Source organism: Carlito syrichta, unplaced genomic scaffold, assembly GCF_000164805.1.
Source record: "Carlito syrichta isolate Samal-C Ts95f unplaced genomic scaffold, Tarsius_syrichta-2.0.1 Scaffold148703, whole genome shotgun sequence".
NCBI classification, from domain to species: Eukaryota; Metazoa; Chordata; class Mammalia; order Primates; family Tarsiidae; genus Carlito; species Carlito syrichta.
The window spans coordinates 2,519-18,927 of record NW_007092799.1 but is presented as its reverse complement, the minus strand read 5'-3'; the positions used below and the strand labels follow the sequence as shown (position 1 = coordinate 18,927).

At 37.0% G+C, this 16,409-nt stretch overlaps 1 protein-coding gene across 1 annotated transcript in view; it reads right to left on the bottom strand.

The window, feature by feature from the left end:
* Positions 1-5,680, bottom strand: part of SYTL5 (synaptotagmin like 5) — a gene marked incomplete at its 3' end in the record, with an annotated part of 83,886 nt that extends 78,206 nt beyond the window's left edge. Inside the window, exon 1 of the mRNA XM_008050524.1 lies at positions 5,562-5,680. Within this exon, the coding sequence (XP_008048715.1) occupies positions 5,562-5,680 (119 nt within the window). The remainder of the gene's footprint in view (positions 1-5,561) is intronic.
* Positions 5,681-16,409: the final 10,729 nt, after the last annotated feature.

Here is a 16,409-nt window from a genome sequence, read left to right as displayed (position 1 = left end):
TGCAACACAGTAGTCCTATATTTGCCAATGTCAAAACTCTTCCACATTTCAAAGTCAAGCTCAAATATTACCTCTTCTGTAAAACCATATTATTCATCATAAATTACTTCTTGTCCCAGACTCCCTCAAAATATCAATGTACACCTCTGTAGCACAATGGAAACAATTATTGTAATAGTACCAAAGTCTACTTGTTGTAGTATAACCTATTAGACACCTAAGTTCCTAGTATTGATGGTTTTTGAGGTAATCAAGGAAAAAGGACTAAGTTCTCTGTCTGGTTTGCCAAAAACAGAGTAAAAAATAGCCATAAGTGGTGAGATGCAAGTGGGGAGAGAGAGAGAGAGAGAGAGAGAGAGAGAGATTGGGAAATCACAGAATTAGCCAGGTGTAACTATGAAATTCACAAAAGTGTGGGAAGGGAGCTACAGCCGACTTTGCATAAATTTCTAAAATAATTATATAAGTCAACTTGGCTACTAGGCACCCAGGTATTTGGTTAAACATTATTTTAGTCAACTTAACTTGGCTACTAGGTACCCAGATATTTGGTTAAATATTATTTCTGGATATTCTTGTGAGGGTGTTTCTGTATGAGATTAACATCTGAATCAGTAGACTGAGTAAAGCAGATGGTTCTCCCCAATAGGAGTGATGCTAGTCTAATCCACTGAAGTCTAAGTAGAATAAAAAGCTGACTAAGAAAAAAAAACTATCTTCGTCTTCAAGCTGGGACATCTGTTTTCTCTTACCTTTGGCCTTTGAACTCAGACTAGAACTTATACCATTGGATGTCCTGGTTCTCAGGCCTTTGGATTAAAAATGAATCTCCACCATCAGCTTTCCTAGGTCTGGACTTCTCAGTTTGCATAATTGAATGAACCAATTCCTTATAATCTATCTATCTATCTATCTATCTATCTATCTATCTATCCCACCCACCCCCATATGTTCTATTGGTTCAGTTTCTCTGAAGAGCCTTGACTAAAACAATCCTCAAAGACAGTGTACTCTGCTGACCTCTGGGTTATGCTTCTAGTTTATGCTTATTTCACTCTTCCTTTCACTGTCTTTACTTTGTTATAGATCTGGCTTCCCCACTATATTAGGTATCTTAACATTTTTGGTACCATGGATTCCCCTGCTAGTCTGGTGAAGTTTATGAATTACTTCTAAGAATCATGCTTTTGTCTGAATATTAAGTACACAGCTGTCAAAAGAAATGCATTATGCAGAAATGTAATTATTAAAATATTAAAAACATGAAATTGTGTTACAATAATAGATAATGCTTTATTTATACATTAAATAACACAATTGTGTGGCAGGTCTAAATAACCACCATAATTTTGAAGCAGTGACGAACATGGATGTTTGCTTAATCTTCAATGTGACGTGGTAATTTCTATGATTTCTCTGGTAACAAGGACATGGGAACAGCGAATAGTAAAATAGCCTCCTCTTATTCAGTTTTACTTTCCAAAGTTTTAGTTATCTACTGTCAATCATGGTCTGAAAATATTGAACTAAAAATTTCAGAAATAAGCAATGTACAAGTTTTCAAATGTGAATTGCTTGGAACGTTGTGAGGAAATCTCATACTGTCTCATTTTGTTCCACACGGGGTGTGAATCCCGTTTGTCCAGTGTGTGCACACCGTATATGCTATTGTTGGTCACTTAGCAAACTTCTAAGTTATCAGATTGAAAAAATATAATATGTATAGGATTTGGTACTATTTGCAGTTTCAGGCATCTACTAGTGGTCTTGGAACATATCCCTCATGAATAAGGGGGACTGCTATAGTATGGTATATTGTCTGCATTCATGATTGAATAAGATGCTAAATTTCAATTAAGGCTGATAAAAATAAAGGTACAACTTTTCCCGAGTTCAAGTTCACAGAACCCTAAATTCTATACCAGGATACCTGAGGGGTACTCTTTTCTTTTATCTTCCTGTCTTTTCTTCAGAGTTCAGCATGGTATATAGTATCAGGAAAATGTTTGCAGAATTTAATAGTCATGCAGACCTACTGGGCTACAGTTAAGCTGCCTTGAACTGATTTATGTTCTATTTAAATTCATAAGAAGAAGAGGGTGAGTCAGAAGAGTATAATGGGAGAATAGTCAACAAAAAGTTATACTATCTTACCAAGATGCTTAAGCCTGGCCTGTAGCGTCTCACTTCTTTCTTTACCAGTTCACAAACCACAGTGAATGTGACAAAAATTGCTGGGAAGATCATAACTTGCAAATCAAATGAACCAAAAATCCGTTAATGCTCACCTCCCAGACTTACTATATTTCTATTTCCCTTGAAGCTAACTTTGTTTACTAGTAATAGCCTCAGTGATATATAGCTTTACAGTGTCTTGTGTTGGGTTTTCCAGAAGCCAAATCTGTGATGTAAATTTGTGCAGAAGCAACTTATGAGATGCTCTCAGGAGAAATCTGTAAGGAAATAAGGGAGGCAGAAGAAGGCAAGGGAGAGGGGCTAAGCAAGGGTGTAATTTTTAGGTGAAGTCCAGTCTCATCATGAGCTCACAGGGAGCTCTAGGGTTTAAGTTGCAGTACAGAGTTTGTCCTGCCTTAAAGAAAGGGGGTCCTATACCTGTCAACCACTAGCTTTGGGTTGCTCAGTTTAAACTCAAGTTTACTTGGCACTTGTGGCTCTCTAATCCTATGGGAAACTTCAGTCACCCAAAGGTAATCCTTTTATAAGGAAAAAAGGTGCAAGTTCTTAGAAACAAAGCACATGGAAACTAGGAGAGGAGAGGGGCCCCAAAGGATCTGAGTAGAGAACTGATAGTGTCCAGTGCAACTAGTAAATCAAGGGCAACACAAACCAACAATGGGGCTAATGATCTTAGTCAGCAAGTATCGAGTGCTTACTGCATGCCAGCACTGCTTTAAACTTTTTTATGGTATTAGCTTATTTAATCCTTACAACAATCTTATGAGGTAGTTAATTTAATTTCTGTTTCACCAAATGAGGAAACCAGATTTATTCATGGAAGCATTTTGTCTAAAGTGGCACAAAGATTTCATGGTGCAACTAAGATTTGAACTCCGGATGTGTGATTCAACACCATATACTCTATCATAATACTACAGGAAAGGGATTGGCAGCTGCAGGACATTGCCAGGGGAAGTGTGTGTGTGTGTGGGGCGGGGCACACAACATCAATAAGGGTGCATGATCCCAATCCAGGCGAAGTTAGGTCCAATGGGAGGCCCAAACTTCCTAAGTAGACCACTTGTGGTAGTATGTAAACCACTTATGTACTCAATCCTGACTAGTACCCCACATCTTTAAAAAAAATTCTAAAAAAAACCCAAAAAACAAAAACCAGCATATACTCTAAACACTATGCCACCCACTGTGCCATGACTTCTTAATCCACAAAGTTGTTAAGAGTGGCAGAACCTGAGTCTTCTGGCCTGAGCTCATATCTCAGGAACTCAGAACAAAACAAGACAGCACATCTAACACAGTGCAGGGCAAACACTCAGTAAATATTAGCCACTTTTTAAAATTAAAGATGGGAACAATACAAAGCTTTTAGAAATCTATTTTCTATGTGTCAGAATCCCCTTCCTTTTTAAGGCTGAACTATATTCCACTGTATGTATGTACCACATCCTATCTATTCATTGTTCTGTCAGTGGACACTTGAGTTGCTTTCATATTTTGGCTGTTGTGAATAATGCTATCTATAAACTTGGATGTACAAGCTAAAAAATCTATTTTTTAAATGAATCTTTTGATCTTTAAGAGCCTTTCTTCTATTATTCCAAAAAAAAAAAAGTTTGAAGAGCCAGGAAATCGATGACTTTTTCTTGATAGCTCTGTTGTATATTATACAATTAAGCTGAACTTATTCACAGAGAATAAGGAAAGAACAGAAGAAAATAGAACAAGAAAGAGGAAGATAGAGTATAATAATTGCTAAAAGTTATCGGAAATGACAGAAACAAATATCCTAAACATAGTCATATTCATTGTACTTCAGTGTGTCCAGGGATCTGGTTATTAAATTTTCTTCCTAAAGGGAGTGATTTTTAATTCCCCCGAGAATGTCATCAATTACTAGTTGATATGCTATCCTCTATAAACAATATAATGTTTTGCAGGGCATTAGACAATTTAGTCACTTTTCATGACTTGACTACTAATGCAAAAAATATTATTTCTGATTTCCTTAAAATAATTAATTGCATTTTGTTGCCACCTGAATTATAGGCCTAGAAAAAGTACAACAATTGTCATCAAAACCTTTGTTTAGGCCAGGTACAGTGGCTGACACCTGCAATCCTAGTACTTTGGGAGGCCAAGTGGAATGATTGCTTGAGCCCAAGAGTTTGAGACCAGCCTGGGCAACATAGCAAGACATTGTCTCTAAAATAAATAAATAAATAAAATAAAAACAAAAAAACCCTTTGTTTCTTCGAAATTGGTTGACTATATTGGAAAAGCACAAATGAAACATCTGGGCTCTTAACTATTAACTAAATCATTTAAGAATCTTCCAGTGTATTTCCATTTCTAAGGATTCTAGCTGCTTCAGGCACATTGAAGATTTTTGAAACACGTGAAGTTATTCTTATGACTAGTTTTTTCTTCAATTAAAATAAACATAAGCTTCTGATTATAGTTAGGGAAGCCATATAATACACAAAAGCCATGGAAACTCCTTAATTCTACTCTTTCTTCTAGGGTAAGAAGTAATAATCAAATATATTTAAAAACTGGGACAGTATAGGCAACAACCAATCACAATAATGGTGCAAACAATCGGAACAATTATGTGATCATTCAGAGCAGATGATGCAACCAATCAGAATGATGTTGGCTGAAGCATTAGGTGAGGTGTTATCTGGGGAACCAGCTAAATAACAGCCCTGCCTACAATGGATATGAAACTCAACTATGCCTATATCACTCAACTTTTTTCACACAAAAACTTATTTAAAGAAATTCAAGTGATTTCTGTGGTTCCACAGGAACTTTTCACTCTCCAGATTCCTTTCTTCTCTCAGTTATGGTAGAGACAAATCTTCAGTAAAATTGATTGAAAATGCATTATAAATAAATACTAACATTTATTGAACACATAGATGCCAGGCACTACACATGTATTAGCTTCCTTAATATTTACAGCAACCATATGAGGTGGGTATTATTATTATCTTTACATTCTCATTTAGGAAACTAAGTCATGGAGAAGTTGAGTAGCTGGCTCAAAGTTACATAAATCACATAAAGTCACATGCCAGAGCTGGTACTCAAAGTTGAGTAGTCCTTCCTCTTAACTACTAGTTATGACATTATTAGCAAATTAAGTGTTCTCATCGCCACCATATTATGAGGTCATTCCATCCTTCTGTCTGGTGAAGTGCCAGAAATGTTTTCTAATATTTGGGCTACTGCTGGGAACCCATTAATTTCTTGACTAACATCTGTCTCCAGTGTGGTCTCAATTGCCCCATCTCTGATCTAAATTGTTTCAAGCAAACAGAAAACAGTCAAGAAGGGCTGAAAATATAAAAGAATGTTACCTTATTCTCTTGTCCTCCACTTTTTTCAAGTATTCATCTCTCTTTAGGACTCCCAGGATCATTTCCTTCTCATGATCTAATAAAAATGACAGGTTGATGAGCTCCGAGTTCTTAGACATGGTATTTCAGAAGTAGCTCTGAGTAGTAGTGGTTGAATCTTCTAGAAGGTGAACTGATATCTACGATTAAGGGTCTCCAATCAGCCCAGAGTCACTCAATTGTTTTGTGTAAAGTGATTTTTTATAAGATCTGTGCAGAATTGCTGATGGTCGTTAGGTTCGTTAGGTATTCTTTTAGGATATACGTGAAACAGGCTCTACTGTGAATACATTCCAAGAAACTCATTATTGTTTTAACTGAAAAAGATCTACAAATCCTTTGCTGTAGTGTGCAATCAGGCAGCAGCTGAATGTCACTAATGATGCTCAACTTTAATCCTTCAGAAAGCTACAGAGCAGGAATCAGATCCATTGGGACAGAATGCAGAAAACACTGAAAAGGTGAAGAAAACAAAGGAGAGAAAACTTAATTAGGCCATTTTCCTCACAGCATTTGTAAAACAGTCTAATTTTTGAAATATTGATGTACCTATCTCAAAAAACTTTTTAAAATCAGTAAATATGCATTTATTAAATATTTATTTTATTAAATTTTTTAAACCATGAAATGTTATTTATATTTAGTTGATTCCCGGTTCTCTATGCAAAATCAGTTTCCTCTATTATAATTAGCTTCTGCTAGCTGCATCCTGCCATCATTCTTGCAACTGAAACTTGGGTGAATTGGCTCACCACTTTGGGACACTAAGGGCACAATCTGGACTGTCCAAAACAGGTCAGGGCCCTTACGTGCCTCCCTACTTTTCTCCTCTTCCACCCTACAACTAGGACCACATCATAAAAAGCACTGTTGGTGAAACGAATATGAGCCAGTGCTACATGTATTAACATAAATATATCTTACAAGCAATGTTGAGTTTTAAAAACAAGTTACAGAAGAATTCATGCAGAATGACAGCATATATATGAAGGCTACATCTTGCAAAAATATTATATATGATTTAGAAATACATACATTTGCAATCTAAATATAGGCAAATTCATGGGAAATTCAAGATCATGATTACCTCTGGGACAGAGAGATACAATTAGAGAGGAAAACACAGGGATTTCAACTGTATTAGGTAATATTTTACTCTCAAGATGGGTATTTATATCTTATGATATACATGGTTGTTTATGAATTGTTCTAGGTATGTATTATATAATGCATATTTGGAGATCTTTTTAAAACTACCCCTTCATCAACATAAGAAGATCATCAGGCTCTGTCCTTTATTGAGAACATTCTTTCGTTGGTTTGGTACCTGGATTCTCTTGCTCCAGACTCTTAAAAATGATGACCCTTTGGGTTATTCTACCTGGTTTTTGTGATTGGGTAGCATCCCATGATACCGTCCCTCATCTTCTTCCAAGGTCTATGAACTACAACCAATATGCAAGTCACTTGGTTTGCTTGGCCCTTGTCAGGCTTTCAGACATAACTAGATGCATACTCAAAGGCTGCTTTGGAGATTACCAGTAACCATACGTTCAGGCTGACTTCAAAATCTCAGATCTTAAAGGATAGGATCTTGTCCAGAGCCTCTCTAACTTTCCAAAGCCACCATGTGTTTCTTCTATATATCAAACCAGAACTTTTCTAAAATGACTCAGAATGATACTGCTTTCTACAAACCAAGAGTTAGCCTTCTCTGAGGAAACTGCTCAAGTCAGTGCAGATTCTCTGGGTTTACCCCAGACCTTTCCTCTATCTCCAAAGCCCTAGAGGCAGCAAAGATCACAGGGTCCCAAGGTTGAAAATAACAGAAGGCAGCAAGGTTAAGGAACATAAGGGACTCTTCAGAAAGGTTAATGATTTGTTTTTTGCATCACTGTCAACTACAGTCTCTTCAGATAAAGAACACAGTTGTTTTTTTTCCACCCTGTGTGTGTCTCATCTGGTTTTATGCTGAAATGGAAAAAATAATTGGATACTCAGTGAATGACTATGTTATCATTACAGCCAGGTTCACTGAAGACATATTTTGTATTTGAAATGTCAAATGTAGAATGTGCTGCATGAATATTTTATAGAATCGTATTTAGAAATTATTCAAGGGGTTGGGAGCTATAAAAATGCTTGACCTGATGCTTATGGTTATCTTTGCCTTGGGCTATAAATATAAGTCTACCCTCTAAAAATTTAAGAATCTGCCCTGTGAGGAGAATAAAGGGAGGAAAGTAACACCATGGATAGCACATGAAAGTGACAGAAAAGATGGGAAATCAAGCTAGAATATAAGATAAATACAATTGCTCTATGATAATTTAGTTAACAAAATTACCACTCAATGAATTTTTACCCTTCTGCACCGGGACTAATAGACTAATCTATCTAGACTGGTGTATAAATCTAGACTGGTGTGTAAACGGGTGGCCAAAGAGACAGAAGTAGCTCTGTTAACAAAAAAAAACCTGTGATTATAATTTAGTAAGATGGAATCTAATAGATGATAATACAGTCCTTATGGAGAAATATGTGATGGAGAAAAGGAGACAGTGAGTCTAGGCATAGACAAGGTAGATCTAAGGAGTTAGATGCTTATGGTGCCCATCTAGACTCCAATCAGGGAAATGAAATAAAAATGAAAATAACTTATTTGTTCCCTGTAGCACATATTCCATGCTGGGTGATAGAACCTCAGTCTGGCAAATTTTCATGCCATGAATAACTCAGATCACAAAACCTAATTCCCCTTACTCAAATTTCACTTCCTTCCAAACACTTTTGATTGTATGTTGACTTCCCATAGAGATCTCCTTTTAGGAGTGAATGACTTTTCTGGTCCTACCTATCGAGTCCTTCATATTTAGTTTAATTTGAACCCGTGTCAGATCTGTTTACTATATGCCCACCAAATCAAATTTCTGAGCCTTTGCACTGAAGACCGGCATCTAGGCTGTGATGAATTCATCTAAGGCTATACCATCATTTAATGCCTCTTTTCTGCTAGTTCATAGTCCCACCTAAAGAATCCCTTACCCACTATACACTTTAATCAAGTGGAAAAAATGAATAGTCAACCTCATTCTTTTAGTTAAATGTGCCCAGTAAATGCTACTCAGATTAGCAAGGTGAAACTCAATTTTAATTTTATTCTTCACTTCAACTTAAGCAGATCTCTCTCTTTAAACATTTCATATGTGGACTTTTTCTTCTCTGGCTAGTAGCCTTGTTGAACTGAGCTAAACTATTTAGACAGATGACAAAATGGTTTGGATGTCATTCTGCTTCCTTTTAGCATAGATTGCTTTGGACAGGTCATTAACTTCTGATCATCATAAAGTATGTGGGAATCAAAAATTCTCACAACATCATTACAAAGAGTTTAAAAAGCATCTGTTTTGAGCAACACATACTTAAAAATAATAAAGGTTGATATTTGAATGAAGGAAAGGGCATATTTGAACATATATATCATTACTGGGTACTTGAAATACAGCTTTAAAAATTGAATGTTTCTGGGAGTGCTCTTAGGATGAAATTAATACAAAGTTAATTTCCTGTTTGCCTGTTACTGTGTAACAAAACAACAGTTAGATGAATCTTCAAAACACTTAGAGGGATCTTTAGGATGTTTAGAACACAAGCTAGATGGTATATACACAATTCACTTGAGAGTGCCTTTCTAATAGATGAGAGTCATCCTGCAAAATAGTTGTAATTCGAGTACAAGCAGCACAAGATGTTAGCTGACTGCCAAAAGATGAGCACTGCCATAGAAATAAAGATGTCCCCGCGCCTTTGGGAGGCTGAGGTGAGTGGATTGCCTGAGCCTGCGGATTCGAGACCCGCCTGGGCAGCGAGACCTCATCTCTACAATAAATCAAAAAATCAGCCGGGCGTGGTAGCGCATGCCTGTAATTCCGGCTACTCGGAAGGCTGAGGCGGAAGGGTCGCCAGAGCCCAGCAGGTCGAGGCTGCGGTGGCCGGAAGCGGCCATTGCACTCCAGTTTGGGCGACAGAGTGAGCTCCAACTCAAAACAAACAAACAAACAAAAAAAGAAATAAAGATGTTGTGGGGAGAGGGGAAAAAAAACAGTACTTTTATTATGAACTCCAAACTAAAAGGTAAAGATGCTATGGAATTTCAGTTATGTATTTACAAGAGTACAGTTTCTTCTAACATGGGCAACTCCATGTGGTACATTACATGGGAGTGCATTAGCTGAAACTTTTACAAATTGCAAAATGATATTGATTCTCCAAACAGTAATAGAAGGCCAACAAACAGTGCCACTAATTTTATATTGATGCTTTAAGAATGTTCCACAATAATTATAACAACACTCAACTAATCTTTGACACCCTCATGAAATAAACTCTGTTATTATCTCTATTTTATAGATGAGAAAACCGAGGCATACAGAGGTTAAGTAACTTGCCCAAGGTCAATCAGATCATTCAGACCAGTCTGGTTTCAGGGATTCTGCTTCTACTACCTTTGACTGCTGTTCAGTGTCTCCATGGAACAAGAGTATTTCACAAAAAGATACTAAATTTTCTATGAAAGTTTAAAAAAGTTCTATGGCAAAAATTTTGGATATGCAGAGTTAAATCATAGTACATCTTTTTTTCTTCTACAGGACATCTCAGAGTTTTTAATGCTCTAATGTGCTTTGTGATTTTTTAAAAAATATTTTATTTTATTTTTTTTAATTGTGGGGTATAATTCAGGGTTAGGTATACAAATATTCATTGTGCAGCTACCCTTGTTGATGAGATGTGCCCTCCCTCCTGCCTCCAGGCAGATCTTGACTACTGTCAATCCCACCTCCCTGCCTGCATTGTGAATTTTAACAGTATTCTCAGTTTGGAAAAATATATTTAACATCATTGATTCTTTTTTTTTTTTTTGAGTTGGAGTCTTACTCTGTCACCCAGACTGGAGTGCAGTGGCATGCTCACAGCCACCCCAGCATTTACCTGCTGGGCTCCAGAGAACCTACTGCCTCAGCCTTCCAAGTAGCTAGAACCACAGGCGCATGCTATCACAACTGGCTAATTTTTTGATTTATTGTAGGGACGAGGTCTCACCATGTTGCCCGGATTGTTCTCGAACTCGCGGGCTCAGGCAATCCTCTTGACTCGGCCTCCCAAAGTGCTGGGATTACAGGCTTGAGCCAACATCATTGGTTCCTACTTTAAAGTGTATTTTGATATTTTTAAAGAGAAGACTAGTTCTACTTAACGAATTATCTAGGAGAAAGCCTTAGCCATAATTTTAAGACAGAAAAATTTGAGAGAATAATTAGAAGATATATTTACATTACAGCTTCATTGTCAATAGAGGAAAAGTTGAAATACTTTAAAATTACAGCAATACCATGGTACAATTTTAAAATAAGGTGTTTAAAATATATTGACATAGAAAGCATCTAAGTTATATTATTAATTGAAAATAAGAAGATAATTATGCTTTTAAATGCACATATGTTTAATGCAATGCAATAAATATATGCATATACATAATACATGTACGTGCATAAAAAAAGGCACAGAATGATACATACTCATCTGTGAATCAGGTTGCATATGGAGATTGCAGTTGGATTGTCAGGGATTAGAAAAGGGATGAATAGTGGCTTTTTTTCAAAAATGTTCACTATTTTGGATGTGCTCATGAAACCATATTGTATTTATGTCTTTCAAAAATCTTAAGAAGCAGTAAGGTGTGGTGACTGTCTGTAGTTAGAAGTAAAAGAGAGAGGACGCCAAAAGCAATTTTAAGACTAGGATCCTAGAAGAATAAAAGTGGCATGGCCAGCAACAGGGAAGTTGAGGGGATGTGCTGGCTTAAGTGGGAAATAGTGAATTTGGGTGGTCAGACATGTTGTGAATTAGGTGACACCACTCTGGTTCATCAGCATCATAGATTTCTGTTTCCATTCTTGCTTTTCTGTATGAATTTTCTCCAAACATAAATTTTGTAATTGTCACTCTCTTATTTAAAACTCTTTGATATATTTCCTTTGCACTTAAAAGTTCAAATTGCTTTATATGGTTTACAAAATCCTCCCATGATCTGGCTCTTGCCTACGCCTCTCTCACCCAACTATCCTCTAACCACATTTAAAGTTTCATTTCTCTAAAGAAGCTTTAATCTTCCTCACCTCCAGATCTTCCTACTTGCAAGACTCTCTACAGGGAACACTTTCCACCTCTCTCCATCTCCTAATTTCCAAGTATCCACAGGAATCTGCTTAAATGCCTGAGTCCTAGTCTAGTTTAGCTATCTGTGGGAAGCTGAATAATGATCCCCAGAGGTGTCAATGTTCTTGTCCCCAGAACGTGTGAATATGTTTTTATATGGCAAAAATTAACTTTAAATGGATCACAGGCCTACACGTAAAACCTCAAACTATAAGAATCTTAGAAAATGCAGGAGACATCCTTATGGAAATTGGAACTGGAAACCAATTCCTGATCAAAACCCTAAGTGCCCATACCATGAGAAATAAGATAGACAAGTAGGACCTCATCACACTGACAAGCTTCTGCAAAGCAAAAGAAACCATCAAGAGAGCAGGGAGACAGCCCACAAAATGGGAAAAAAATATTTGCCAACTGCATATCTGACAAAGGCCTAACATCTAGGATCTACAAGGAACTCAAACGCACAAAAGGAAAAAAACAAACAGCCCCATTCAAAACTGGGCAAAAACATCAATAGACACTTCTCAAAAGAAGATATACGGGTTATAGGGGCAGCCAACAGACACATGAAAAATGCTCAGCCTCACTCATCATCAGAGAAATGCGAATCAAAACCACATTGAGATACCACCTAACCCCAGTAAGAATGGCCATCAGTAATAAAACAAACAACAACAGATGCTGGCAAGGATGTGGAGAAAAAGGAATGCTTCTACAGCACTGGTGGGAATGCAAACTAGTGCAATCTCTTTGGAAGACAGTGTGGAAATTTCTGAAAGAACTAGATATTGACCTTCCATATGACCCAGCAATCCCCCTATTGGAATATACCCAGAGGAATTTAAGTCATTCTGCCAAAAAGATACCTGCACACGATGTTTATTGCAGCTCTATTCACAATAACAAAAACGTAGAACCAACCATGTTGCCCATCAAAGCTGGAGTGGATAAAAAAAAGTGCTATATATACACAATGAAATATTATGCAGTCATAAACAAGAACAAACATACGGACTTTGCAAAAACTTGGATGGATTTAGAGTCTATCATACTCAGTGATGTATCACAGGAACAAAGAACAGAGTACTGTATATTCTTACTCATAAGTGGACCTTGAACAATTTTCACAATACTATAAGAAAGGGATTGGGAGTAGTGGGAAACTACCAGGGGAGGTGGGTGGGTTTGGCAGTTGAGGGAAACTGCCAGGGGAGGGAGGGGCACACCTCATCAACAGGACTACCTGCATAGTGAACATCTGTATACCTAACCATGATTTGTACCCCACATCTTTAAAATAAATAAATAAAAATAAAACACCTGAGAAGTAATGCCTAAACAAACAAACAAACAAACAAACAAATAAATAAAACATCTGAGAAGCAATGTCTAAAATAAAAACTGGAATATATAAAAATTGAACACCTCATCCCAGGAGAGGATATTGAAACAGTCTAAGGTGATGCTCTATGCCAAAGTGGAATAAGAAAATAAACCTAAATTCTGAGAAGATGCTCCAGATGGAGAAGTTGGACAGTATTCCAGATTAATGGGAACCACTGCAGTGCTACTGAGTTTTGTCTGGAAGTTTTGAGAAGGTTGCATTACGATATGTGGAAGAAATGTCCCGAGTTGTGGAAAACTGGTGACTGGTTCTTCTACCAGGACCACGCACTTGCCCACACTGTGCTGAGTGCTCAGCAGTTTTTGACCCAACATGGCATGACCCTCATATCTCACCCTCCCTATCCCACCCACCCCATCTTGCCCCAAGCAACTTTTTTTTTTTCCCTAGATGAAAAAAGTCCTCAAAGGGAAACGTTTTGCCAATGTGAAAGAGGTGAAACACAAAACGGCAGAAGCACTAAAAGGCATCAAAATTGATGAGCTCAAGAACTATTTTAACCAGTGGAAAAGGCGTCTTAATAAGTGGGTTGTCAGTTGAGGGAAACAGCTAGGGGAGGGAGGGGCATACCTCATCAACAGGGGTGCCTGCATGATCAATGTTTGTGTACCTAACCCTGAAATGTACTCCACATCTTTATAATAAAAAATTTTAAAATGTAAGTGTATTGCAACAAACATAGAGTACTTTGAAGGTGATTGTGTTTAACTTCAATTTTTAATAATTAAATTTCGTTTGGGGGGTCTCCTCTCATACATAACATTATGGTGGCCTCCTTACCAATAGATGCTTCTTTATAACCTAGGTTCTATTTAGTTAGACAAGCAGCTAACCCCCAATATCCTATTTTGTAGCATTTTATAAAATATTGCCTCCATTAGAACAAAAGTATTTTGTTCTGGAAAAAGAATGGAAAAATATGTTTCACTTAATTTTGAGGATGTGAGGACAAGAAATAAGATACAACACATAGGAAGAACAGCAGTGATATAAGTTTCCTTGGAAACCTTCTATATAAGTGGAGCTTACTAGCTCCAATACAATATGAACATTCATTCCTTCATGCATCAGTTATCTGTCACTCAGGAACATAACAACTTAAAATAAAAATTTATTATTATTTCTTACAGTTTTGTGGGTTGACTGAGCCTAACTGGGAGGTACTCATTTGGTATCTCTTATGAGGCTGTAGTCAGATGGCAGCTAGAGCTGCAGTCATCTGAAAAGTAAACTAAGTGGAATATTAAGCACTCCTGGCAGTTGATGCCAGCTGTCTGCCGACTGGGAACACAGTTGAATCTGTTGACCACAACACCTATATATTGCTTTTCCCTCATGGTGGACTCAGGGTGGTCAGACTTTTTATATGCCAGTTGTCTTTCTCCAGAGCAAATGCTCCAAAAGGCTCAAATATAAGCTCCAAGACATCCTATGACTTCAGCTGTGGAAGTCCCAGAACATTATGTCTGCCAAGTTTTACCTGTCGAACAAATCACTAGTCATCCCCATTTAAAGGGGGTGAATTTGAATTAGATTTCAATGGAATGGGAGTAGCAGACAATCAGTGGTCCTCATTCATTGACCTTATCTCACCTCCTAATATATAGGACATATAAGTTGGTGGTTATCAGAAAGTTTGCAGATCATGACTGTAATCCAGTTATTCAGTTCTTGATGGGAATGAAGAAGTTGCATGTGCATCATGAGTCTCTATTTATTACTACTGGGTTAGTATAATTGTAGGCACTTTTTTAGCTTTTAAAACTGCCTACTTTATAATTTTTTGTTTTTTTACTTTATTTTAAAGGTGTGGGGTACAATTCAGGGTTAGGTATACAAAAGTTCACCATGCAAGTACCCTTGTTGATGAGGTATGCCCCTCCCTCCCCTGGCAGTTTCCCTCAACTGCCAATCCCATCCCCATATGCTAGCAGTTTCCCACTACTGAATTGTAAGCACTTTTAATTGTACAAAAAGAAGTAAGCAGAGTTTGAAACACTCAACTATTAAGAGATAAGAATACAAAAGTTATTATTTTATATGCACATAAACATACGAATCTGTGAAGAGGGAGCACAGTTAGCAGAAATAAAAATTCTTTGAAACTCATCTGTAAACAAAGAGTATCGTGGGTATTGGTGGATATTGGGATAAAACTGGCTGCACGGGTTTCAGCGACCCACAAAAGTGTAACACAGCAAGAAAATATAATGTTCTCAACAAAGGACCTAAAAAGCAAACTAAAGCCTCCTCAGAGAGTTTCTGCAATGCTTGTATATGTTGCATTATTTTCAGTAGAGATTCATAACCCTTTTCGGAGACAGTTGAGCCCTTAGATAATCAGTGAGAACAACAGACACTCTACCTTGAAAATATATACGTATGTTCTAATCACAAAAGGAGGTAATTTCAGGCATTCGTAGACTGGTCACCCACAGTTACCCTGTGGTAACTATATATTAGCACTGCTAATACAAAGTCTTCAGAATCAAAGGCTGGCTCTGCTTACCCTCTTAGAGGTGGTATTGGAGACATTGTGGGGTAAGGGAAAGAGTATGGCCTTTGGAAATTGATGCCATTAAAATTATGCTCCCTGAGAGAATAACGTGGGCATGCTACTTTAAGTCTTTGTACCTCAGTTTATTCAGCTGTCAAATGAGAATATTAATATCTACTTCCTTGGCTTTACATGAATATTAACACGAGTTAATATATACAAGGCGCATAGCACAATGCCTGGCATGTAACAGATACCCCCAAAATTTTAGATTCCTCCATCCTTTCTGCTTTTACTGAAAATAAGCAATATGTCATTAAAATGGATCAGTCAAAAACAACCCTTCATTCCTTTAGATATACAAAATAGAGGTCTCTGCCTTCCTAGACTTTCTATTAAGAATTTATAGATTTTCACAATTGCTTAGAAACATCACAATTTGTATTAATAAAAGTGCTACCAATGCTAAGAGTCTTTTCTATATAATGACATGCTGGAAGGCTCACAATACGAAAGTATATGGAAGAAATATCAGAATATAAATCTATACTTCATCAACAGGGTACCTGCATAATGAACATTTGTATGCCTAACCCTGAATTGTACCCCATATCTATAAAAAAAAAAAAAAAAAGAAAAGAAAAGAAAGGGAAAAGAACTTCCAAAAAAAAAAAAAAAAAAAAAAAAA